Raw genomic sequence first — 27150 nt, 5'->3', positions numbered from 1 at the left:
AGTGGAAGTGCTATTTGTTTTCTGAAGCAGAGAACTTGAATGTATTGAATAGCACTTGAATATATATATAATCTGGGATTTCTTCCTGACTCCTGGCCCAATACTCTACTTGACACAGTTCGTGATCATCAAGTCCATCTTAAAATGTCAGCAAATGCTAACGGTTATCCATTTATCATGCTTTGCCATGGACAAACTATGAACGGGCAAGAAATCAGGAAACACTTTCTACATCTGGAATGCACGTGGGCCACCCCTGTCCATATACTACCAACACAACTTGTTTTTTATAGGGTAAGGAAATGTGTTGTACTAAAAAATACCTTTCACTGCAGACATGTTTTCTTCATAGTATCTTGACATGATCTGCAAGGATATGTAAAGAAAACTGGTTACTTCAGGTGGATTCAGTATAACCTTGGCAAAAATACAGGAAAACAGCTATTTCAGTGTTGTGTACTATATAAATGATCAAACATCTGAATCTGAACTTGACCATCAAACAAATTGTATTTTGTATCTGAAATTTGACCTTAAACAGAAAAGCACAATTAATTGATCATAATCAAACTTTTGCAAGAAAGTAATCAGCTGGAACATTTTTTAATGGAGCTCTGCTTACAGTTCTTTTGAAAATCTGATCCTGATGCAGTCCCTAAATAAGAAGAAATGTGGAGTCACAGTTTCAGATTCTGTTTGTAATGAGTCCAGTGTAAATCTGGAATAATCTGACTGTGGAGTGAGTCACTGGAGCTTAACCAGACTCCAGTTTAACTGCTAGGGCACCACTGGCCTGTTGAAACGAATGGAAAGACTGCACGTGTTTTAAAGCAAGCGCTACAAACAATATGGACACATACATTTGGAGCTGTTTCAAAAGGGGAAGGTTTCAAAAGGGCAGCAGCTGTTACTTTCCAATTATTATATATGTACAAGCTGGCAGCCATAAAGACTGATAGCAAAACCTCTCTAACACCGAATGAAGTAAATGTACATGTGCCCATGCCCTATATTCACTGTAGTAGCTCATGCCCTGTAGGTAGCCCACAACAGTACCCGCTACATTCATCTTGGGCTGAGATGCGAGTAAAAAACTGTCTCATGAATTATAAGGTTTAAATAAGGTCCCCGGTTGTTTTCATGTAGTTTTGATGGTGGTTCTTTGTTACACAAAAGTGTCCCTTGCACACATTTCTGTTTCTCCACGACAAGGGTTGTCAGGGTTCGTCTCATGGGAAGTGTATACTGAATCCATTGAAATAACAAATGCAAGTTCCATTAGGCCCTGATGTCTCTTCTGCTGAGATTGTAATAAGTCCATGAGAACAGCAAAGACGTTATCTCCATATAAATGCGAGAGACTATCACTGTATATGAAATAAGAGGCACAGCCATTATCCATGGATTACTAAGATTACAGAATGTAATGACTTTAGAAGATCCTTATTCTGCAATTCATTGGCACAACAGGCATCCTTCATTGTGTTTATTGTGGATCCGGGGAATAGCTACTGTGCATAAGCAGCATCTGTTTTGTTAATGCTTTGACAGTAGAGACTATTTTATCCTGGGACAAAGTGCAGTTGTTCAAACATCCATGTCCATTGTCTAGAGACAAACCCTAAAAAAGGTTCATGAGTTAAAAAGTGTTAACACCTTGTTCTGGGACATTGTAAAGCACCTCTGAACAACTGTCCCAAGACTGCATCACTGAATCAACCGCAGAAAAGCAGAAAGCATTCAGCCGCTCACTAAACCCTGATTTGAAGGGTGTGACGCGTACGCACCGCTCCTGGGACTTTTTTGGTCTGGGACAAATGCAACGTTTGTTCCTAGCCGGAGGCTGTTTCAGCACCGGGGCAGCTCTCCCAGGGTGCAGAACCTTTTTGATGAGAGGGTGTGCAAATCTGCATTTTACTTCCCTGGTTGGAGTTCAACTGTTTGAATCTACTGACATGGCATAACCAAGCTCCATTAACCAGTCTGTGAGAAAATTTCTAAATACCTTTTTAATTAACTTTCCTAGCTCCCACTTTACTTGCCAGCAGGGGTCTTGCTCTCTCTCTTCTATTCTGTTTAGATCCAAGTCTCCCATGAAAGTTCCCAGTTCTTCCCCAGTGAGGCAGGCAATGCCACTCTTGGAGTATGTGTCCCGGAGCTGCGTTAGAAGGAAGGACAACTGTTAATTCATGGAATATGTGTTCACAGGTCTGCATATATGGTATGTCACTCAAGTCCCTGTATTTAGAAACACCTTTTTTTGTTCTTAATGTACCAACATGGTACAGCAAGCAGTGAGTTTATGAAGGAGGCTTAAAACTTCCTCCCAACTTTACATACTTATTTAGGTACAAGCAGATATTTGATGTCCAAGAATACACTTACATTGTTATCTTTCTGGTCATAAATCGGATGTGAAGGGCTCAATGGAGTAAACTTTATGCAAATGCAATCTCAAATCACTCAAGTTGTGAATTATTTTAGCTGCTCCAATCCTGAGTTTGTATTTATAAAGTAAATGTTGTGAAGTAAAATGTATTTACTTTACTCAAGGGATCTTTCCATGCAGGCTTTTAAAGATGAACCCAAACAACCACTTCGGTCCTCTCCACTCAACCCTGCAACAGGCAGCTGGGTCTCTCCTAGCCTCCATGAGGGAATGAAATCAGGACAACACGTTCAACCCCTTTCCTTCTGAGGAAGCGGAGTAGGATCTGATTACAGGTTTGAACTTGGTGATCTCCAGCTGTAGGGAGACAATTCTACCTTCTGATGCATAGAAGAAAGGGTGAAATTCTGCCCCCCTCACTGAAGACAGTGCCAAAATCCCCATCGAGTACAATGGGAAGAGTTTAGGATAGTAAAGAGCATTGCCAACAGCTCTGCTCCAGCTCTGGGGGTTAGGAGATGATCGAAACTCAAGCTGGCGCTGTTGCTTAATATAAGAACGCATCTTCTAAAATAAATGCCAACAAATTACACACTGAACTCAGTGATCCTGCTTCCACAACTCAGTGATACTGCATCAACCATGCCGGAGGAGGCAAGAGGCGGCGGGGGTAAGACCTATTATATATTGCCCAAGCTCAGAGGAAGCAGTCCTCAATACTCATTTAAATTCAACTGTTTTCTATACAAGTTCTTCCTTTTTTGATGGATCACATTACTTAGCATGTAACTGGCTCCTGGAGCCTGGGAAATTCTAGCACAGGGTCATGCTCTTCCCCCACCCTCATTGCTTTCCTGTCAGGCTGGAAACAAAGGACAGGAATGATGGATTTTCCACTGGGGCAGGATGAAGGCAATTCACCCCTTCCACACTACAAAGCTCATTTTAAACAGGAAACCTCAGACTTGGACTGCGACTCTAGCCTTTCCACATGTTTATAAACAGTCTTGTATTCTAGGATCAGTGCTGCAAAAGGCCACAGCTGGAAAGGAGGCTACTGCAGCCTTCTGGATCACTGCTGCAGACTGCAGGGGGATGTTTAATGAGGTTGTTTGGGAAATTTACCTTAACTTGACGGCAATATGCTACATGGTTATATGCACCTTTAAAGTGAACCTTTACTATGGCTTTGTACTGATCTAACTATATTGGCTTCTAAAACAATGTGGTTAAACTGGGGCAAAAACTGTAGATCACCCATTACTATCCATTTTCTGACCAGGTATAGAGGGCAGTTTTAAGGTATTCCACAGTTTTCTCTTTAAGCTGGATGGGATGGAAAAGATACTGCTTCCTTTACCTTTTGCTTACCCGTCACACACCTATAACCACCTATACTAGCATTGCCGTAACATCTCCCAGCCCTCAATGGATTAGACCACGTACCATTCAGGAAGAGAAGTAATATTAGCCCTGTTTTACAGGTAGGGAAACTGAGGCACTTTTTATAAGTGGAAAGAAGTCTGTCTTCCCCAGTGCTTCCCTCCAAGGTTGTATCCTGTATGTGCACTGAACTTTAACTTCTCCAAAATAACTTGATATCAGGTAAGAGCTGTACATCATGTGTCTGCTTCACTTTTTCTGCAGGGCAGATTGAAAAGACTCGGGCATAAAAGTCAAATGTCCACACCGTAATGCACAGCCAACTAGACTACTGTTTTGCCCCACCAAGTGCTGTCTCTCAAGTGACTGGATGTACCCTTCACAACATCTGTGCTTGAGTAGCTTTGCAATAAGTTATTCTGGGGTAAGTATTATTGGAAATGATTTACCCAGCCTGGTAAAATAGCACTAAGGTTAAAGGTTAAAAATAAAGGTATCTTCAGAGAAAAGGCAATTAGGGAGAGGTGCAATACTACTAATCACTGGAATGCAAGGGCTGTTAACCCAGGACTTTGAACAGGGTAAGCAGGAGGTGGAAATCTCTGGTGTACAGTACAGCCAAACCTGTTTTCATCAAATAACTGTCTTCCATCAATCATTTCACCAACCCTCAAGTGACCGGCAACAAAAGTGCACTCAAAACAACCTGCAGACAAGGTTCCTTGGGTGAATTTGCTATCGTTTATTAGACCAACCCAAATAGCTGGAGAATAGTTATGAAGCAAGCTTTCGGGTTCAAAAACCCCTTCGTCAGGCTAAGGAAGTTTCACCAGTTGGTGTGTGCTCTTCCTGGCACACGGTTTTACAGCTGTAGTCGCTGGAAACAAGCTGCAACCCTGGAGTTTTGCAGCTGAACAAAGCAAGGGCAGGGACACTGGCTTTGTCTCCCACAAGGCTGGCTCTCACTTCTGTCCCTGCAGCCAGCTCCGGCCCCCGGCCCCGCGCAGCGAGCGCAGCGCAGCGCAGCGCAGCAGCGGGGCTCGCCGGGGCGCTGCGGTGCCGGTCCCGGTGCCGGTGCCGTGCAGGGCTGGAGAGAAACCCACGGGGCTGTGCTGTCTGCTGCACATTCCTCCGGGCTTAGTCACTGTCTGAACACGGGTTTGTTTTTTGTAGGGGGAGCAAAGTATTGTGCTGTTTTTTTGTTTCCCCGGCCACGTGTGCCCGCTGTGCCCATGCCCCCGAGCCCGCTCCTGTGCTGCCCTCGCAGTCTCTGCCCCGGGCTCTGCACGGCTGCGAGCAAAGCAGCAAGTCTTTGCAGCCTCCTGCTGGATGCGAGCCCTCTCCCGGCCCGGCCCCACGCCGGGGGTGCAGGGGCGGGCACGGCGCTGCACGGAGCAGAGCCCGGCGTGGTGAGGCTGCAAGCCCCGCCGAGATGTGGCTGCTACTGACCTGCTTCAGCTCGTTAGTGAAGTAGAGGAAAGTCACAGCCACGCAGATGGACTGCAGCAGCACGGCGGAGATGAGCACGAGCCCGCAGGTCTGCCCGGTGCTGGGGCCGGCCGTGGGCAGCATCATGGCTTGGCCCGGCAGACACACGTGCGAGGACGCGCGACAGGGCCGGGCCGGGCCGGGGGCAGCAACCCTGGCCTGCAGCCCCGCTGTCGCGGAGCCGTGTGCTGCAAACACACAACACAAGAGGCGTTTCCTCCCCGGGGCTGGTCATGGGCGGTGGCAGAGATCAGCCTGCCCCGTGCTCCGCAGTTCCTCCTCCTCCCTCCGAGCCCCTATTTTTGGCTCTTGCTAAACACTGAGCCGGAATTTCCTTCGCCCGTTTTGCACCAGGCTCCCCGGCCTGATGGAGGCTCCCCCGGGGGCAGGCTCACAGTGTGCATGGGAAAGCCAGGACCTGAGCATCCTGGGCTGGGAAGTGAAAGAAATGAAGTGGTGAGGCTTTTTGGGTCGCTTGTGGGCTGCAAGTATCTGAAGTCCCAGGCTAAAGAGGATGCTTGCCTGTGGTTTCTGGGGGCATGTCAATCCCAAGAGCTCTGGGCTTGGGTCTGCAGTAGGGTGGAATTGGGAGTATCTGAAGTCCTAGGGTGAGCGCCGGGGCAGAGGTGCTCACCAGTTGTAGCGCCATACAGGTCTCCCTCGCTTTATGCTGTACACGCGTTCCTGGAAAACGGTGCGTAACTCGGATTCGCATAAAGGGACTCCACTTTCCAATGTAACAAATAGGGGTACGTTCCAAGACCGGGACTGTACTGACCCCCAGACCCATTTCTACCACTTTTACAAGACAATTTTGGTACCCACTAACAGCAGGTGGAGCACACAAGCGCATAATGGGGATGGCAACTACAGAAACACATCGCAGATCCACATAGGAGACTATATTTTGGTGCACGTCACTCCCACAATGCACCGCACAAAGCAGCTGACTGCTGGCTTCCACCACACTGATTGCATCAGAGTGAATTTACCTCACCTAGAACGAATTTTGGGTATAAAAAGGGTCATTGCATAAGAGCAAATTTGCACATACAGAGCCCGCATAAAGCAAGGGAAACCTGTACATGGTATTTAGGACAACTGAGTTCTGCCTGCTCAATCAATACGGTTTTCTGCTCATTTGATATGATTTGGAGCTGATTTGACCTGGAACACACAATATATTAATTTTTAAAAAATTACTGAGAGGGTCCTTCACAAACTGGGAGCGGTGGTGCTTCCCCAGGCTCCCAGCTGTCCCCCGGCCTTTGCTGTGCAGTTCAGGCTGGGAGACATTGCTGGGGCCAGAGAGGGTATGGAAGAGGATGGGTGCCCTTCACGGATCCTTCCTGCCTCCAGCCTGCTCTGTACATCATTGATGACTTAGGTTTGTTTCCCTTCCTCAGCTCATGCAAAAACAGATGGGTGTTTTTTCTCATTCCTTTTTGTGGCCCAAGAGTAAGAGGTAACAAAATGATGCTACAGTACATAATTAGATGTATTAAAGGAGCTTCAGAACTTGGAAAGAATAGACTAGAATGGCAATTAGATGCTGAAGTCCCCTTAGATGACTACTGGGTGAAACAGAACCTGGCTCCAGGTGCCTTAGCCTGTATCCACAGGATTTGCCTGAGCTTAGGAAAGTTAGACTGTCTGTGCAGAATGATCTGTGGGCAACTCATGACCTGACATAGAGAGAGCTTCTAGGTCGGAGGGGCAATTATTTTGGGCAGAAGGCTGCCCACTGAGTTTTGGCAAGCCATCAAGGGCTACATGACAGGCAGTCCAGGGCAGATAAATATTAATTTTCTAAATTTTTTAGGGGCCCCGTGGCCACATTCGGCCCCCGGGCCACATTTTGCCCACCCCTGTTCTAGGTATTTAGATGGGTCTTGCTCTTCTGTCTGCTTTACAGTTAACGCCGGTGGTTCTCACCACATTGAGATGAGCAGACAGATGAACATTGGCTCCCTCCAAATTCAGCATTGACAGCCCCATAGATTTCAACCTCACAAATCATAGAACCATAGAAATGTAGGGTGGGAAGGGACCTCAGGGACATCTAGTCCAACCCCTGCTCAAGGCAGGACCAGCCCCAACTAGGTCATTCCAGCCTAGGCTTTGTCTACCTCGGTCTTAAATCTCCCAAGGATGAAGAGTCCATAACTTCTCAGGGTAGCCTGTTCCAGTGCTTTACTACCCTCCTAGTGAGAAAGTTTTATCTAAACCTAAATCTCCCTTGCTGCAACTTGACACCCTTGCTTCTTGTTCTGTCATCTGCTACCACTGAGAACAGTCTGGCTCCATCCTTTTTGTAACCATCAAAAATACAGTTTTAAATCTGTTTATTTGTTGTTGTTTTTTTGAGGCTTTCCTATTTAAATTCTAAAACCTGTTTAATTTCTTCTGGTTATACAGGTGCAAAAAAAAAAAAAAAGAAAAAAAGGATAGACCAAGTCTCAGAAGCACTGTAGTTTTGAGGACAATTTATAATGAGATTTAAGTTATTACTGTGAGTGACTTTAATGTCTTTGCAGATGGTGCTAGCATAGATTTTTTGACAATGTATCCAGAAATGGTAGATGGTTCAAATCCAACAATAAGGCTTGATTTTACTTGGACACTGATATAAGGCCCTTTTCCTCATCAATTTTTTGGACCCAACAGATGTTCACTGACAATCATGAACTCTTTTCTTTGCACTGATCTGTACTTTAGGCGTGGTGTACAAGCCTTTACAGCATCTTCTATGTCATTATTTATGTTGGGCCAATATAGAGCATCCCATGCTCTCCTTTTGCATTGTCCAATGCCTAGAAGCCTCTCATGTATTCTGTTTAACGTGTCTTTCTTTAGCACTGCTAGAACAAGTCATGAGCCTTTGAACAAAACGCCATGCAGTACTGACAGCTCTTCCTTTAACTGAGAGTAGGGGCTAGGTATATGTTTTCCAGACCAACCAGCACAAATAGGTATAACTTTTTGCAATGTGATGTCCTAAACAGCAGCTTCTGCAATAAGTGCCCACATTTTATCTGTGATAGGACTCCCTCTTTTAATTAAATTAACATGTACTATCTATCTCTGAGTCTGGAATTCTGTCGTGTTCCATTGTGTCATATGCTGTGGACAATGTATCTGCAATAAGTAGATGTGTTCCTGGTGTACAGTATGCCTAGAGCATACATTTGCAGTTGAAAGAAGTCTCTGTGATGTGGGTGACATGTCTGAGAACCCTTTCTTCGCTATAGTTACCAAAGGCTTGACCAGTTTCAGCTATCACAGGCTTCCCGTATATGAGTATGAGACATTTCTTACAGTCACATACCAGAGCTAAACTTTCTTTCTCAATTTGTGCATATAGACACTCTGACTTAGAGAGTGCCCTAGATGCATATGCTACTGGTCTCCAGCTAACCCTATGCTTTTGAGGCAAAGCTACTCCAATGCCTTCTTTAGAAGCATCTGTTGACAATTTAATGGGTCTTTTAGGGTCATAGTATTTTAGTACTGGAGCTTTCATTATTTTTTCCTTCAAGTTTGTAAATTCAGCTTCATCTTCATGTTCTCATATCCATTGAGCATTCTTTTGTAGGAGTGATCTATGGTGTTTGGTTTGGTCTGCTCTGCTAAGTTAGGTAGATATTTTCCTACAAAATTGATCATTCCCAGTAATCTTTGCACTCCTTCCTTATCTCTAGGGGGTGGCATGTTTATAATGGCTTTAACCCTTGCAGGATTGATTTTCACCCCTTTCTCACAGAGCTTTTCATACAAGTGTAAAATTATATGTGTTTTTATATATTCCATAGCCACATGGGGTAGTAATATGATTCCTGAGCAAAAGCCCTTCACGTAGCAGTGAACTATTTATGCATCTGGCTCTGGGTAGATGTTTAATCTGTCTGCCAGAGTCAGACAGTTGAAATTTGTGTAAGTCCAAGACCTATGTTGCATAGATGGGTTAACATATCCCTGAAAGTGAGAATGTGATCTCTTCTGAATGACTTTTCAGTTAGCAAACTGAATGTAAAGTTCGAATTTCCTTCTGGGTAGCTGAGTTCCAGCCAAACGAGCTGCTGGAGTTTCCACTAGAGTTTATCTGTGTCGCTGCATTTCTTTACATCGTTTCAAAACGAAACCTTCCATATACATGAGAAACCAACAAGAAAGTCTGTGCCTAACTCAGCCTTGCATACTAGGTTAGCTAGAAAAGTGGTAGCAGAAACACTTTGTCAGCATGGTAGTTAGAAACAGGAAGCAGAGGTACAATAGGCTTGTTAATAGATGGGCCAAGGGGAAAAATCTGCATGCTAAAAACTGCGGTGTCCAAATTCTTCTTCCACTCATGCTGTTTAGGACAGCCCATCCCATTTCCAGAAAAATGAAACTCTTTTCCAGATAAAGTAGAAACTAAAGTGAAAGTTAATCCAGTGCAAAAGAAAGCTTCGAGTCATTTGTTCCTAGAATGAGGATTTCTTTTTCATCTTTTCTGTTAAGCCTCTGTACTATCCCCACAGGCTTTTCCTGTCAAGCATGTAAAAGGATCTCCTCCTATGAATACCTAGGCTTGTGCGTGTTTGTAAGAAAGAGATGCTTAGATCAGGAAGTAGGAACCATATCCTTTTATTGCTTTTCTTCTCTAAAGCTCCAGGCACACTTAATTAAAAAAGAAGGAAAGAATAACATCCCATTTCAGCTTTTTAAGATCAAATTAATAAAGTTCAGCTTGAATATAGGGCAAGTTGTAAACGATACTCACCTGTGCCCTCCAAAGAACCTGATTGTGCCACATTTTATTTTGGATTTCCAAATATACTAACATCTTCCTAAAAAAAACCCCAAAAACATATTTTTGTGAGTTTTCACACCAGGGTTTGAATGTGTTTGATGTTTACTTTTCTGAAATTAAAAATGTATTTCCGGTAGAAATCAGTTCAGCATTTTGTAGGTTCTAGAGATTATAAATACATTAAAGGAGGTTCACACAATAAAGTGTGCTGATGAAGTTCACACCTGGAAGGAAGGATGAAAGTTTGTTTGCTTGTTTGTTTTTTTTAAAAAAGAGTGCTTTTGCTCAGTGCTGGGCCTGAAGTCGCTCACCAGCAAAACCAATGATCACCTGCTGTCTGGCTGACAAGCAATCCCATCCTCATCCCCTTAACATCTAATCATTGACCCATGCACAGGAAAAATGCTGCACCCTGCCCCATGCAAGACAATAGCAGCATACCAGGTACACAAGAACTAGATTTCTCAGAACACCAAAAACCGGCGCTGCACCTCCACTAGCAAACAGTATGTTTTGCCCAGAAATACAATCAGTAGAAATATACAGTGATATGTATGTTTCTGAAAAACAAATGAAAGCAATAGGAGTCTCTAACAGGGTGCTCTGGCCTTTTAAATGGGGACGAAGGCCGGGTGGTTAGCTAATCAGGCCGTAGTATCTCTCCAGCTGGGAAAAGCCCAGAAAGGAGAACAGAAAGTGGTGAGCTGGAGGAAGGAGGAGTTTGTAATCAGGAGGTGGAGTGGAACCCAGATGAACTCTCTACTAGGAAGAGACCAGAGCTAAATGATCCTTCCTAACACCCAGGAAAGGGCTAAAACAGGGGCAGGTAATTATTTTGGGTGGAGGGCCGCTTACTGAGTTTTGGCAAGCCATTGAGGGCTGTATGACAGGCAGCCAGAAGCAGATAAATATTAGTTTTCTAAATTTTTTAGGGGCCCCACAGGCCAGATACAATGGCCTGGTGGGCTGCATCTGGCCCGCAGGTCGCATTTTGCCCACCCCTGGGCTAAAAGTTTTGTTTTGCTCATTCATTTGTTTGGCACAAGGACTATTCTTTGTGTTAAGAGGGGCTCTCAAGGGAACAAAGCCAGCCCGAAAGACAGGAAGCACACCAACCTGCTTACAGTGCCCCTGAAAAACTCCTTAGCTATACTTCCTCACTCAGTCTAATTATGGCAAAATGGTTCATCCAGGTACATTTTCAAGACAATGAAAAATATGAAGGCTCATGTCTAATGCTAAGGCTGCTGTTCAAGAAGGGGAACATGTATTATTCTTATTATTTATATTTGTTCTGTAATAGGGCCTAGGAGGTCACAGCCTGGACCAAGATCTTTTGTGCTAGGGACTGAGCCCTAGCCCTAACCCTAACCCTGCTCCTGAAGAATTGATGACCAGCCATTGCAGGGTAAGTGTAGGGCAGAGGTTCCCAACCACCAGGCCGTGGCGTGGTACCAGGCCATGAAAGTTATCAGGCCACCGGCAGTCACGTGCTGGGTTAAAGCTGGGCGGCAGGGCAGCCCCGGGAGGGAGGCAGCCGGCTCCGTGCACCCTGTCCCACTCCCAGTGCCATGGCCGCACCCAGCAAGGCACTGCCCGCACAGCAGGTACTGGGGCCCATGTTGGGTCGGGCAGGACCCCCAGCCCTGCCCGCAGCCCGGAGCGGGGGATGCGGGCAAGGAAATGCCTGGGGTGAAGGGCAGGGAGGTGGCTCTACTGCTTGCTCCTGGGGAAGGCAGCAGAGCCCCTTCTTCCTGAGCAGCCCCAGCTGGCTTCCCCTGGGCCACCACCTCCACACTCGCCTTCCCTGCAGGGTCCCCCGGTGCCTGTGGCTACGGTGCCCCAACCCAATCTGATCCTTGCAATCCCCCCACATAAAAAATTAAAATGTGACCATGTAAATTTAAATGTAAATATGTAAATTAGATGTAAATGTGTGAATTAAATTTAAATATGTTTGCCAGTCCGCAGTATAAAAAAGGCTGGGAACCACTGGTGTAGGGGACTATAGAAAGCTGTTTGCACTCTGTCTTCCTGGGGAGAGATCCCAACCTGGTCCTTTCCAAATGTCTTAGACAAGGGTCAGAGAGTTTGATATGGCCCTTGTGTTTTGACGTTTTTTAAACCACTGCAATTTTGTGAGAGTTATTCCAAGTTCATGTTGGTGTGAAAGCAGGGTGAGTACAATGACCTTTTCACCTACTGAGTCATATAAGTAATAGCAATGATTTACGGTTGGCCTGCCACAACATTGGATGGATGGATGAATGAATCTTCAGATGGGGCATGTCTTCCTCTTAACGCCCCAGGAGAAGATTTGATAAATAGTGCAGAGAGTAATGTGCATGCATTTTATGTACACACAAATTCACATCCCACCAATCTGCAGTCATCTCCAAACTTTTGCCTCCGATCATTCTTAGATGTGATAAAATATTGAACTATTTTCATGTTTGGACATTGGGCAAATTTAGATCTTTGCAATTTATTCAAAATATTTGTGGCCTCTTTTAATAATATATTCTTTAAGTAGTACCTTGCATCTTGAAGAGAATGATACTTTATTAGCTATATGCATATATTGCTTCACCCAACATTTGAAGGCAGCCAGCTCCTGGGTAGAAGACAGTAGCTGTCCAAAGAGTCTGCAGCAAAACAATACAATTTTGTAGGACAGGAAATGAAAAGAAATTTTAGTATCTAATTCTGAGTACTAGAGGAATATATGCAGGTAAGTAGAATGAACTTGTGGTGGGTAGTAATTTCTTTCAAGGACCTGACCAGTTTATTAGTGCTAACTTTCTCTATGGTTGTAAAGTATCATGGAATCTTTTACTACAAAGGACTAAGAGTGATGTTTTTGTGATTCATTTCCAGAAGCACAAAGGAAAGTTCATCAACAGAATCCCAAGTTTTCCTTTGACACCTACAAAACCCCCTTCAGATGTAGCACCCGCGCTGCAGTTTCGTGTGTTACTATTAACATTCCTCTGAGATTCACATCTGAAATCAGATCCTTCTTTGATATCGCTGGGTACTGTAGGTAGACATGTGCTGGCAAAGCACATGGACTGAATTGAATGAATCAGTGCATCTGGGCTTGTTAAACATGCCTCGGTTGCAAAGTTCTTGTAATGCTTTTGCCTTATGCTGTTTAATCATTTTTAATTACTGTCAGTGGAGCTGGTCAGAACTTAGAGTGTTGGTTCCACCGAATTTCTGACATTTCACAATTTCCTTTTGCTTCACGGTGACTAAAAGGCAGATGTTTCCCAAGAAGCAATAATTTCACCAAAAATTAGTGTGTTAGAAATTGCAAAGCGACCTTGTTAAATCGTTATTGCGAACACGATATCATTTTGCTAATAGGATATAGCATAACCAAACCATTAAAGTTAGAAAACAGTGCTTTAGCATTATCAAAACGAATCATTTTGGTCTTATCCAAGCGAAATGTTTTAATAATTTCCACGGAAAATGTCAACCAAATCAATATGTTTATTAAATGGTTCGGTTTAATTAAATGATCATTTTCCAATATTCCAGGAGCGCACTACATACGGCTTTTAGGCCACATGCTGCAATCCCAGTAGCCCACCAGAAGTCTTTATGAAACCACTTAATTTGAGAATTAAGTGGATTTGAGAAGCAGAACAGCGAGTCCCGTGCCCTCACTGCACAACGATTTGATGTGCAGTCCAATTTCCTGCCTGCAAACATGCTGAAGGCTGGCATCTGGTCAGAGCGGATTCCATGCACGGCAGCCCTGTAATGGAAAGTGCACCTTGCAAATGGCCCTCAGTACAATGTACGCTGTGCAATATTCCTTGCACTATTCCACTAGTAAACTTTCAGGCAGGTCCATCAACTTTCACTAGGGATTAATTTAGGGAAGAGCAGTCATATAAAGTAGGCAAATGCGGGTACAAGTGTAAATGGGCTAAATCTTTAAGACTTTATTCAACTGATGCTCGCTTTTTATTCAGTTTATTCTTATAAGCTAGTTCAGATTCAGATAAAATCTTCAGGATCTGGCCTGCTTTTTTGTAATTCTTCAATGGGGGTTGGATGATCATTGGGTCATCAAGTCTGGCATCCAGAAGTGACTTGAATTTGAGAATCTGGTTTATCTGTTGCCTTGAAGATTATGGAGTCATCCTGTGTGGGAGGGTCACCCCCCAGGAGGCTGGCAGTTCACATCCACAGGAAGGAATTAAGGATGTGTAAGGCACCTGTGAATCACAGTTTGGGTGCTTCTGAGAAAGGTGGAGGAAAATCCATAATGCAGCTAGCTGCCTCTGTAGCATTTTACAAGGAGGAAAAGTCCTGCTTGATGTACAATAGTACCCTGGTAAGCAATCTGCTTATTCCCCGAAGCATGAAATTTGATTATCTTTATCTTAGATGAGAGACTTTGCCCTCCACGGAAAATGAAACAGATAAATACTGTTCCTCAGGGAGCCAGATATGCAAGCAGAGAAATATGGATGTTTTCAGCAGCCTCCTCCCTCTGAAGCATCTGTCATGTACCTGGCTGTCTTAGCCTAGGATATAGCCTCTACCTGAGACAGATTGAAAAGCACTACGCAAACTGACACTTAGGGAGTGATTGCTTCTGCCTCCCTGAGGGAAGCTGCCATTCACACGCTGATGTCTTAACGATATTTCAACATGCAGCTCCCTCAGAAATAGCCAAGCCCTGCATCCCAGAGTAATTGGGCACAGAAAGCAGTTGGGAACTATTCATCACCCATTGACACGAAAACTCTCTTTCATTCCCAGGAGTAACAAGGGAGGGGCAACCACTTACCAGACAGACATCCGTTGAGTTTATTTGCTTGAAATGTGGCTAGTTTGTCACTGAAAAGATAGGGCTCATCTGTGTGTAGCGAGATTCTCAACTGTGCCTGGTGGAAGCCAGTTTTTCCTGCAGTCTCAGTTAGGCTTGGATGACAGCATTTTTTTGTTTGGGTTTTGTTTTTTCTTTACTAGTGTCAGTTTGGGATGTGATTTTCTTGAAATAATTAAGAGTACAAATTGTAATGAAGACGCAGGCATAAAGATACCTACTACCCACATAGCTTATTCTCTTCCTCTTGGGAATACCTCTCTGAGCGTAAGAACTTTTTATATCAATATAACTTCATCAGCAGTAGGGGAGAATGTCATCACTTGGTCATCTTATTGTATGTAATAATATGCAATGGATGTACACACATGCATATCCATACGTGTGTGTGCGTGTGTATGCACACACAGTATCTTGGCACTTCCTATTGGATGATTACACACAGATTATGGAGTCTTCAACAGCTACCATGTTCCAGAGGTGGCTATGCTTCAGTACTGAGTTAAATGATTTCTGTATGTGGCTTGATCTGTTTCAGCCCTAACAGAGATTAGAGCAGGGTTGTCAAACTGGTTCAGCCCTGTAAACCAGATGAGTGGCATGGGGCTGGTCTACAGGATGGATTTGGCCCACAGACTTCTTCTTTCCCCTCCCCGATCTATCTGATCTGACAGCTGCTCTAGGTAGTCCACAGCCTGCCCTGTGCACGGCACAGATCCCGGAGCAGCCAGAACTCCAGCAGCCACCTCATGCAGCGTGGCTGACGTACTGGGTGGACTGGGTCTCATGTGGCACCCATTCTGACTGCTCCAGGATCTGTGTTGCATGCAGCACAGGTCCCAGGCTGGCTGGAGCAGCCACCAGATCAGACGTCTTGGAGGAAAGGGGAGGGCAGAGTGAAGGAGCGGGTCTGTGGGCTGGACCTGGCCTCTGGACTGGCCCTGTGCTATGGGCATACATCATGCCCCATGTGGGTCTGATCAGATCCAGGGGCAGCACCAGGAGCCACACGGTAGGGCTCTGCAGCTTGTATTCGGCCCACGGGCGATTGACACCTGTTGATTAGAGCAGAGGTTCCTAACCCCCGGGCCATGGCTTGGTACCAGGTCCCAAAGGGTTGGCTGCCAGTCTGCAGGAGACTTGGCTGCCAGACTGGAAGTCTGGAAGTGACCGGCATCCTGTGGACTGGCAGCCAACCCTTTTTTATATGGAGTATACTGCTGGTCTGCAATATGCTGGCCACTTCCAGTCTGCGGTATGCTGGTCCGCAGTTTGCCCATCCACAGTCACTTCTGGTCCACAGTCTAAAAAGGTTGGGAACCACTGGATTAGAGCATCCTGTGGGCTGCTGTAAGGTGTGACAGGTGGCTCGGGCTGTTTATTAGCTGGTAATTGCTAAGGCAAAAGCCTACTCTTGATGCCCTCAAAACACAAAGGTGTCTACTGCCACTTCTGTTCCCACTGCTTGACTCTGGGCCAAAAGAATCCTCCGCTAGAAAGACCTTCCTGCTGTTTGGCCTCTGTGCTCCCCAAACGGCACAAAAAGGACTAGTTCAGGTTAAAGAATACAGCCTTTCAATGTTCAAGCTTGGCCGTTTCTAATGGGGAATGTTGAAGATGTTGGGAACAGAGTCCAGAGATTTCCTGATCCAGAAACATTGATATTGATATTGATCCCCAGAGTTTGGTGAAGTGTAGTCCATGTTTAATACAGTTTTCTCTTTGAATCAGTTGTTATGACTTCAGAGAGGATGGGCTACAGGACTCAGGAGTTATTCAGGTTCGTGCCACCAGGGAGGCTGCCTGAGCTTGATGGGAGTCTCTAAAGCTTGGTGAATAGGTGGCACATTGGTAGATTAAATTAATCACTAGCAAATGGTAAGGGGCAACCAGCATGGGTTTATAGCAGGCAAATCCTGCCTGACTAACCTGGTCTGTTTTTCTGACCAGGTCACAAAGTGCTTAGATGCAGGAGCGGAAGTAGACATTATTTACCTGGATTTTAAAAAGGCTTTTGACACAGTGTTGCACCCAGTTCTTACGAGCAAACTGAGTAGCTGTGATGTGGATTTTCTCACATAAGGTGGGTGAAAAACTGGCTTATGGGATGCACCCAGAGAGTGGTGGTGGATGGGTCGGTTTCTCCTTGGAGGGATGTGGGCAGTGGTGTCCCCCAATGCTCTGTTTTGGGACCAGTACTGTTTAGTATCTTCATCAGCGATTTGGATGAAGGTGTTGAAAGCACCTTGTCCAGATTCGCTGATGACACTAAACCATGGGGTATAGTAAACACACTGGAGGGCAGGGAGTGAGTTTGGGTAGATTTGGATAGACTGGGAAAGTGGGAGGATCAGAATAAGATGCAATTTAACAAGGATAAATGCAAGGTGCTGCACCTGGGGAGAAAGACTCTCCAACACACCTATAGACTGGGGGCCGGGGGGGGTACTGTTCTGAGCACCACAACAGTGGAAAGAGATGAACATGAGTCGCCAGTGTGATGAGGTTATAAGCAGGGCTAACCGCACCCTTCCTTGCATCAGCAGGTGCATCACAAGCAGGTCTAGGGAAGTGATAATTCCCCTCTATGCAGCATTGGTGAGGCCACAGGCCGAGTACTGTGTCCAGTTTTGGGCACCGCACTTCAAGAGGGATGTGGATAATCTTGAGAGGGTTCAGAGGAGGGCCACTCGCATGGTTAAGGGCCTGCAGGTAAGACCCTATGAAGACAGACTGATGGACCTGAATTTCTTCAGCCTCTGCAAGAGAAGGCAAGAGAAGCGATCTTGTGGCTGCCTACAAACTCATCGTGGGGTCAGCAGGTGTATACCAGTACGCCCCTCGGGGTTACCAGAAATAATGGCCACAAACTGAAGGAGAACAGATTTAGATTGGACATAAGGAAGCAATGCTTTACAGTGAGGGTTGCCAAACTATGGAATGGGCTTCCAGGGGAGGTGGTGCTTTCCCCTACCTGGGGGTGTTCAAGAAGAGATTAGATAGGCATCTGGCTGGGGTTACTTAACCCCAGAACTCTTTCCTGCCTGGAGCAGGGGGTCAGACCCGATGATCTACCAGGTCCCTTCTGACCCTGGAAATCTATGAAATTTATGAAATGCAATATCACATAAGTTATCATGAATAATTTGAAATATGTATTTTTTTAAGAGATTTTTTTGTGTTCCAATCCAAATCAGCCAAATCTATTCCAAATCTGTGAGTCAGTCCAGAACCGTAAGTGGCCCTACTACTGACAAATATCCTGCACCCCATCTGGGGCTTCATATATTTCCAAATCCTTTGGCAGGCATCCTACATGCAGGCTCAAGCCCGAAGGCTTGGGGTTTGGATGCCCCCGAGTGTCACTTGCCCTCAGCCATAAGGCCGCAGAAGCAAGCTAGGGAGGAGTCTTCCCATTTCCATAAAGTGGGCATAAAGCCAAGATCTTCCCACTCGAGCAGCAGATGGGAAGTTTACTATACATTACCTCTGTGGGTACTACCCCATGCCAGAAAAGCAGTTAACCCTGGGTGCGACTAGGAAAACCACCTTAGTGACTGTGGTATTTCCCCCTGCCACATAAATAGGCATACAAGTGCTGAGCTATAAATTAATTGTAGCTGCCCAAATAGAAAACTTGGGGATTGTTGTGGACGTTGCTATGAAAACCTCTTCAGAAAATGCAGTGGTGATTTAAAAAAAAAAAAAAGGAAAGAAACTGTTAGGATGTAGAAAAAAATGGAATAGAAAATTATATATTGCAAACATTATAGTATTACCACTTGTCCTTTTAGAAAAAGGAATTATATTTATCTGTATTTAGGATCTCTTTTGAAAGTTTTGTGTTTAATCATGTTGAAACTGCAAGAACGTTACCTCCCAGCCCTGCAAGATAAGAAGTTACAGGATAACGTGGAATCAGACTTCCCTGCAGCCAATGGCAAAGCCAGGATTTTTAAAAGTGTTTTGTGGACTGGTTATCGGGGCGTGAAGCCAAAAGGGGTGCTTAGTGCTGACTTTGCCAAGAAGTGCTGTTTGGCAGATTGTTTGCCAGCTGCAGGATTATTTGCATTGCTTGCTGAACTCCTGTAAACAGCACAGGCAGGAGGTAGAAATGAAAAGGAAACAAGCTCTCGGGTCAAGGAAACTTTCTGCCTCCCTGAAGCTCCCTCTGAGCAGCTTTTGATTTAACTAAAGCTTGTTTTAAGAGCACTTGGTTTAAAAATTACCCAGCTAATCTAACTGAGCAAAAGCAATTTGCAGCGGTTTTTAAACTAAAAGCTAGACTGTTTACTGTTGTGGTTTCAGTCTTTTGGTCTCCTGTGCTGAGTTTTAATAATAAACTGAAATGATTTGCCTTCAGTTAGCAAAACAAGATAAGCTTTCAGTGCCTAGGACTAAGAAATTAAACAAACAAGTGCTTTTTCCAAGCAGGATTTCCTTATTCGAGAAACTGTGCTCAGGAAGGAAATTGGACCAGAACCAGGGACAACTGATATCTAGTGCTAAAGATCCAAGTATATCACTGGAGAGCAAAGTATTACAAGAAAGATCTCCGTGTTTCAGTGTTGTAGCCAAGACATTACAAGTTATTGTTCAATCATGTCTCACAATGACTATATCTTGCATTTCATAGTATTTGCCATTTGGTTTAAAGCCCCAACCCCTTGATTCACATGAGCATATGTGAATCTTAGCTTTCATTGAAAAAAGAAGAGGGTTCCTAGCTCTTATGGTTGAGGAGACAAGTTTGGTCAGACACCACCTATGCACATCTAAGGGCAGCAATGTTCAACCAGGATGCTGTCAGATCCTTTGAAGGATGAAGCACGGTGTGAGGAGATAAGCAGATAAGTGCAGGCTCAGGCTGGTCCTTGCCTAACCAGTCTCCCACCCCAGCCTCACTGCAGAGAGGTAAGCACTGTAATATGGAAACCAGTCTTTGAAATTGGGTGCCACTCAATTCACAAAGTCATGGAGGGGTGTCTTAAGTTCAAAGAGGGTGCCTTGAGTCCAAAAATCTTGAAAACCACTGACCTAGGGGCTCAAAATCCAAAAGGGAAGGGAAAAGGACTCCGCAGATAGTCCATGTAAAATGAGTTGTGACTTTGAAGAGAATGAGTTTCAGTTCTGGACTCGTGGTTTTTGATCCCTTGAGGTTGACAAGACTTACATTTAGAATTAAATCTGTAAACCATACAGGGGCAACGTGCAGGGGGTGCACAGGGGTGCACGTGCACCCCCTGAGAGCGCCAGTGAACCTCCTGTCAGGCCATGCTCTGTTTAGCGGGCAGGCAGGGGGCAGGCGGGAGCACCAGTGCCCCTTCTGCGAGCACCGGCTGAGGAACAGGGCTGCCAGCAAAAGCAGCTGCATCGATTCTGGAAGTGGCCACGGGAGTTCTGGAAGTGGCGCGGCCGCTTTTACAGTGAGTGAGATCGGCCGCCGGCAGACCTCCGCCCCCCCCCGGCCAGCGGAATCGGCCACCGGGGCACATGCCCCCCCTTACTCAAGAGGCACCAGCCATCCATGAAACCATACATTGTGACTAAAAGGGCTCCTCCTGACTAGAAAGCACAACTAGCTAGGTTCAGGCTGCAAACCTAAGATCAAGCCCAAACATCCTCTGCATTCATGAGGATGTAAGGCCAGCATTTCTCTTATCAATGGCAGCAGCAGCTGGTCTTGACCATTGAATTACAAGTATATTATGTTAGAAGCTGTATACCAAAACTTGTTTCCTCCTGGCCAAATTAAAACCTTGGTTTGTCTCTCTGATGGGCACCTAGCTCTCAGTATAAGCTGAGCATGACAAGAGCAGAGTCCTTAATCTTCCTCCCAGACTCTCTATATAGGTGCAGACAGAAGTGCAGCTCCCTGCTGGACCTCATAGCACTTTGCAGGAAGCACCATCACTTACAGCAATCCCCGGACTCAACAGATGTTCACTGTTGGGTCCCAGGGGTTGGGGGATTCAGCTGCAATTTGGAGCAGCTGTGAGTCTGCAGCCACTCTCCCCTAGCCCCGCCCTTCACTCCTCCTAACCCCGGCTCTATGTTCAACTCAGGGGGCTCCAATCCTCCCATTCCACCCCCTAGCACCAGCTGAAAAAATCCCAGGCTCAACTCCCTCCGCTCCCTTCCCCTTTCCAATTCTGAAGATGGAACATGCTAACATATGTTAATGAAGATGCTCCATTTTGGAGCATCTTCACCTGGAACTTCATGCAGTGAGGGTTCATATTGTCATGGGTCCTTTTAAAGTGCTCTGAAGCTGTGCACTTATGTTTGGTCATGGCTGTAGAGCGTTTACAGGGGCCAGATTGTGCGAAAATTGTCACTTCTGTCTGCGCCTCTTATTTCCTTCCTTGATATCACTGCTCTACCAGTTTCAATTATCTCCCTAGGTCCTCACATTCAGACTATGTCTAAGACTGGTAATTTCAGTCTGTGTAACTTCTCTTAGATGCAGCCTTTCCTAGCTGTTCAGATAGCTAAAATTCATCTTTATCAAGATTACCTCCATTTTCTTTTCTTTGGATGTGACAAATGCAACCTTATCCTCCAAATATCTCCTTAAAACTCTCTTTTGCTATGCTGCACCATGGTGTCCTGGACTATTAGGGCTTTGCAGCACTATGAGAATACAAAGGAATAACAATAATAATGAATAATCATCAACAATATTAATAATGATAATGAAGTAAAGGGCTGCAGGCAGACTAGTGGGCTCTCTGCAACAATGATGTACAGTAGGGTATGGGGCAAACTAACTTATATTAGTGAAGGCTTGATAAGTTCTATGAACCCTACTTACTAGGTAGAGGAACAGAGACACAAGAGAATTTGAAATTCACCTAAAGCTGCACAGCACTAGAGGAGAGACCTTGCCCTTAGGTCGAGGTCCAGCTACCAGAGAGCAGGTATTTATATAACTTCCCTGGTATCAATTAACATAGACAGGCAATGCTCCAATCTGTACCAATGCAGTTAAATCAGGATAAACAGAATCATGACTTAAGGTGGCATGGCTTCTCTGTAACAATGCCATAGCAGTACAGGTGGGTGGCTCCGCAGGGCTGTAATCCTGACAAATCTTTAAGGCAGACCAGAGTGAAGACTGTGTAACTACTTAACAGTTCCTTGGACTGTTTCTAACTTGGCTATATAAGCTATGTTATTTTATCCTCTCCTCTGCGATAATTGTAGATTTGCATATTTTTACTGTTCCTCCTGTGGGATGGAAAGTACAAAGTTGAAAGTGTTAAAGTTTAATATTTATGAGAGATATTCAAGATAAAAAACACAAAACATTTTATTATATCTGGGAATATTTATCACAAAAAACAATTGATAAAGAACTGATAGCTGCAAATTGCAGTAATCCCACAAAACGAGCTCTTTGGCACAGTTAGATTGTAAAACTAACTCAATTAGATCAATTTCCTAGGGTTTGACTTTGCTTAAAATAATAAGGAACCTTTTATGGTTTCTGGGAAAGTTGATGAACTTGATCTGATAACATCAGTAAGACCACCATCTGTACAGATGTGAGAAAACTGGTCCTTACATACTGAGGGTAGGAAAATTATTATGCAAAGACGCACCTGCTATAGCAGGCAGATAGTCAGCGATATCAGGGAAGATTAAGTAGCAGTAACGGCTATACTGAAGCACACAGGCACTAAAGAAATGAGAAAGAAAGAGAGAGAGTCGGGGGTCAAATTTGAAAATATGAACTCCACTGCAGCATGAAATTTTGTAAAAGAAATTTCTCTCAGGTGGCAATGATAAAACATCATGGGAAGAATTCATCCCCCTTCTAGCTCAGAACAAAGAATGTGTTAGTGTTAGGGGAACGATTGTTCTTCCGAAGGCTACATTCTCTGTTTCTTCTCTGTTTTGCTACATAATACCTCCAATCCCCTATCAGTCTGGCTTCTTGCTACAATTTTAAACAAACAAAAACCCAAATCCTCACGTTAACAGGGTGTTGAGGTGAACCTGTAGGCCAGACATGTCTCATTCCTAGTACTTCTAGATCAGGGGGCTCAGGGGGATGTGATCTGGGAGAGGAGAGGTGTGGCACAGATAGTATGTGATCTATTATAGGATCATAGAATCACAGGAAAGTAAGACTGGAGGGACCTCAAGAGGTCACCTAGTCTGGGACCCTGCTCAAGGCAAGATCATCCCTGACTAAACCATCCCAACCAAGTGTCTATTCATAGATTCATAGATTCTGTGATATTCATAGATTGTAAGGCTGGAAGGAACATTGGAAGATCATTGGGTCCAGCCCCCTTCACCAAGCAGGAAAGATAATTGGGAGCCAGGTGACCCCAGCAAGGTGACTATTTAGTCTTCTCTTGAAGGTTTCCAGGGTAGGAAATTGTACCACCTCTGGAGGGAGCTTATTCCACAGTGTGGACACCCTGACTGTGAAGTATTTCCTGATGTTGAGCCTGAAACGGTCTTCCAGGAGTTTGTGGCCATTACTCCTGGTTTTCCCCTTGGGTGCCTTGGTGAACAGTTACCCACCGAGCCCTTGATGTACTCCCCCAGTGTACTAGTAAGCTGCTACCAGGTCCCCTCTCAGCCTTCTTTTCCTCAGGCTGAAGAGTCCCTGATCCCAGGCTGAACTCACAACCATTGTGTCACTTCCCCAGTAACTTTCAATAAGTATCATGTACTGATCTACTGCACTACTGAAGCAGGTATTAAACCTTGTTAAGCTATCTAACCTTCTCAAAAATGTCCAGGGATGCAGATTCCACAACCTCTCTAGGTAGCCTGTTCCAATCTTTAACCAGTCTCATAGTGATGAGTTCTTCCTAATCTCTAACCTAGATTTCCTCTGTTGCAGTTTAATGCCATTACTCCCAAGGTGCAGACAGAAGTGCAGTTTCCCAGTCTCACTCATGGTGCTTTACAGAAAGCACCAGGAGTCAGATTGATTTTCCCGACCCAAAAACGTTAGCTGTTGAGCCAGAAGGGTGGAGGAATCAAGCTCCAATTCAGAGCTGATCCAATGTGAGAAGCTGCATGCTGGCAGCCTCTTCCCTTATACCTGCCCCCCCCACCCCTCCACCCCTCCAGGTCCAGTGCTGTCTCAGGATGGGGAGGAGGGGAAGAGGAGAGGGGAGGGAGCTCAGATTAGTGTTTGCCTGAGTGGAGGCAGGTAGATTGGAGCCCCTGCCTCAGGCTGGGCAAACACTAAGCTCCCCACTCTCCTTCTCCCTCCCTCCCATCCTGAGACAGCACTGGGGACAGGGCTGGGCTGCAGCAGCCCGGTTGCCAGAGCAGGCAGGTTAATGAAGGTGCTCCACTTTGGAGCACCTTCATTTGAACCTTCATACAATGAGGATTAATTTGTCATGCAATCAGAGTGCTCTGCAGCCATGCTCTCCTGGTAGGGCATGGCTGTAGAGTACTTTTCAAGTGGCCAGCAAATGTAATTTCTGTCTGAGCCTCAAGTTCTGCCCCCTACAGACACAGAAAAAATATATCTCCATCCTCTTTGTTATCATCCTTTAGATATTTGAAGACTGTTACCAGATCCCACCCCCCCAACCTTGATTTTCTCTTCTTCAGACTAAATAACCCTAGTTCAGTGTTTCCTCATAGGTCATGTTTCTCACACATCTAATAGCTTTTGTTGCTCTCTGCTGGACTCTTTCTGATCTTCCCACATCTTTCTTGAAGTGTGGGTTCCAAAACTGGACACACTACTTCAGGTGAGGCCTCACCAATGCCGGTGGAAGGGAGGTGTGGCATGGCACTCTATAGATGGTGATTGCAGGGCAGTATAATGCAAAGTGTTGGTTCTGTTTCAGAAAGACCTGTGAGTAGGTTTAGAGACAAGAATGCTAGAAAAGAGAAAACAATAAAGACCCCAGAGGAAAGGTAAAGCATGAAAAGGTCTGGGGCACCAGACAGTGGCGTAGGCTTGAAGTCTGGTGTTGGCTCCTGTATTTGCATAGCATGGTGATGAATATTAAAGGTTCATTCTACCCCTTGCACTCCCAAGTACAGAGCTTTAGCTCAGGCTATAGTTGCTCATTTTTAGCTCCAGAGGCAACAGATTCAGTTCCTGGTGTATTGCTGCTGCACTTGCTTAAGGGCCTTACTTGGGACTTTCCAGTGGAAGTAGCTATGCTGGTTCAACAGAGGTGTTTGCTGTACGCTTGGATTGGCCAAAGAAGTAACTGCTTAGCCTGAGAAGAGCTAAGACCAATGTCTTCTGCCCTGCATCAATGAGGTAGGAGATAGTTGAGGCTAAGGAGGATGAAGATCTGTTTTGTTTTGACCTCTCTTTTGTTGCCCAGGAGGACCAAAGCTTGAACAAACAACTGACCTGACTGACCCTGCTGCAGGTAGGAGACAGCATACCAGGAGAGAAATGGGGACACCTTAGGTACAAAAACTGAGGTATGGCTAGGGTCACCATATTTCTAGGTCCAAAAAAGAGGACACCTGTCATGGGGGGAGGGGGGCAGCGGGAATATGATGGTGGGTGGGCAGTGACATGCTGGTGCCCTGCCCCTACCCATTCTGTTGCTCCTCACTGACAAGCCACCCCCCCAGCCCTGCTGCTGCCCCTCACTCCCAAACAGCAGTACCCTGCCCCCCACTCCCATCCTGTCCTTTGTGCCTCTCACTCCTGATCTGCAGCCCCCTGCGCCCCTTCCAGCCCTGCAGGTGCCCCTCACTTCCGACCCACAGCCCCCACCCCCCAGCCCTGCTGCCCAACTCGGCTCCTGCATTGTGCGCACTCTCTCTCTCCCCCTCTCTACCTGGTTGCTAGAGCCCATGCAGGGAGCACGTGACCCCTGATAGCCAATCACCTTGCCCACTGCTCCCAGACCCAAGCAGCCTGGGAGAGCAGGAAATCTGGACATTTGCTCTTCTTTTAAAAACCCGCCCAGATGCAGCACAGAGATCCAAAAAAGAGGACGTGGCTGGGAAAACCTGGACATGGAGGGGAAGGCCTAGGTATGGCAAGGAATGGAAACAGAGTACTCAGTTAAAATCTTAAGAGGCAGAAACCTGACTCGATTCTAGATGAATTTTCTTATTGTTAAAAGCCTCAAATTTAGGAATATTTCTCAGAAAAAGAAATTGTCAATACAAAATTCAGTTAAAACCCCTCTTTTCTTTTGTCACTAATCAATCATACCTCATGGATAGGTCACCTAGAATTGGCTAGAAATCTGTAATTTGTTTTAGACTATCTGCCAGGATGATTGTGGTTGTTGCCCTTGCAAGAGTTTTGGTTTGTTGTGTAGTTCTCAGGAAAATTGCTCTAATGGAACTGAAAGGAGGAATTATTAATTGTCTTGGTTATTTCATGTCAGAGAGGTAATGATCCATGTTAATCTGAAGTCAAGCAGAAGGCAGGGTAGATTTTCCCCTTATAGATTAACTAAATCAGAAATGTATAGCATAAGTCTGCTTCATCCACATTCAATCATCCAAAAAAACATTTCTTGAACATCTCACTCATATCTTCCCAGAAGCTCCCAAAGCACTTTGTGGAACATTGGCTCGGACCCTCTGCCACTCCCTGCAACCAGGCACATTCCTGAGATGGATGGTGGACTAGGGAGGGGAAAGGCTTTCCTCACGCTGATAAAAAGATCATGGAAGAGAAAGTTCCCCAGGAGTTTTAAGTTCAGCTGTAAACAACAGTTTTCATTTAAAACAGGGCATGTGCCAGGGGTGACTGGTGCCTCCTGAGTCTGTAGGGCAGGGATCGGGCACAATTTGGGGGTGGGCCTGGGGGCGGGCCAACAGCCCCATATCAACTCCTATACTTCTGTGCCGCCGCTTAGTGCCCCCCTTCCCACCCCGCCAACATGCTGTTGGCCCACATGGCAAAAAAACTGCCTCATCCTGAGTCGGGGGCCAATCTCAAGGGGGGCATGTGCCCCCTCCATCAGTCACCTCTGGCATGTGCAGACTCCTTGGGTCTGGTTCTTTTCTCACTTCTACCAAATGAACATGAGCAAGAGGATCACTGTCCAGCCAACAGGTTCTCCTTGACAGCAGATGAATAGGTAAGTGTCACTTGAACTATAGAAGTAATAGAAGAAAATGAGTTTGTTATTGCAGAACTAGGCTGAACTATTATCCATGTTGTCTCTATTGATTTGGCCCCAGGTGAAAGAAGGCACTTGAAGTCTGACAAGGGCAATCGTTCAAACAACAAATCATCCAAAACTACGCTCTGTCTTCGCCAGTTGTCTTTTA

At 45.3% G+C, this 27150-nt stretch overlaps 1 protein-coding gene and 1 long non-coding RNA gene across 5 annotated transcripts in view; one reads left to right on the top strand and one right to left on the bottom strand.

Annotated features, from left to right (window-relative positions):
* TNFSF10 (TNF superfamily member 10) overlaps positions 1 to 5492 on the bottom strand; it is a 13582-nt gene extending 8090 nt beyond the window's left edge. For 3 of the 4 annotated variants that reach the window (XR_003093582.1, XR_003093583.1, XM_025201767.1), the window contains exons 1-3: positions 5222 to 5492; positions 2006 to 2158; positions 324 to 366 (exon numbers count right to left, since the gene is read on the bottom strand). Coding sequence is in view for 2 of the 4 variants with exons in the window: in XM_025201767.1 (XP_025057552.1) it covers positions 324 to 366; positions 2006 to 2158; positions 5222 to 5347 (322 nt within the window). In the remaining 2 variants the exon portion in view is untranslated. Of the gene's footprint in view, positions 1 to 323; positions 367 to 2005; positions 2159 to 3835; positions 3961 to 5221 lie in introns of those variants that run through there. The other variant, XM_025201768.1, reaches the window with a different exon arrangement.
* On the top strand, positions 4086 to 27150 carry LOC112549944. Its single transcript, XR_003093584.1, has 3 exons — positions 4086 to 4196; positions 25227 to 25329; positions 26415 to 27150. It is a non-coding gene; the product is annotated as an uncharacterized LOC112549944 (long non-coding RNA).

Source organism: Alligator sinensis, unplaced genomic scaffold (genome assembly GCF_000455745.1).
Source record: "Alligator sinensis unplaced genomic scaffold, ASM45574v1 scaffold379_1, whole genome shotgun sequence".
Classification (NCBI taxonomy): domain Eukaryota; kingdom Metazoa; phylum Chordata; order Crocodylia; family Alligatoridae; genus Alligator; species Alligator sinensis.
Note: the sequence above shows the minus strand (reverse complement) of the source record. Positions and strands in the feature narration are given on the sequence as shown.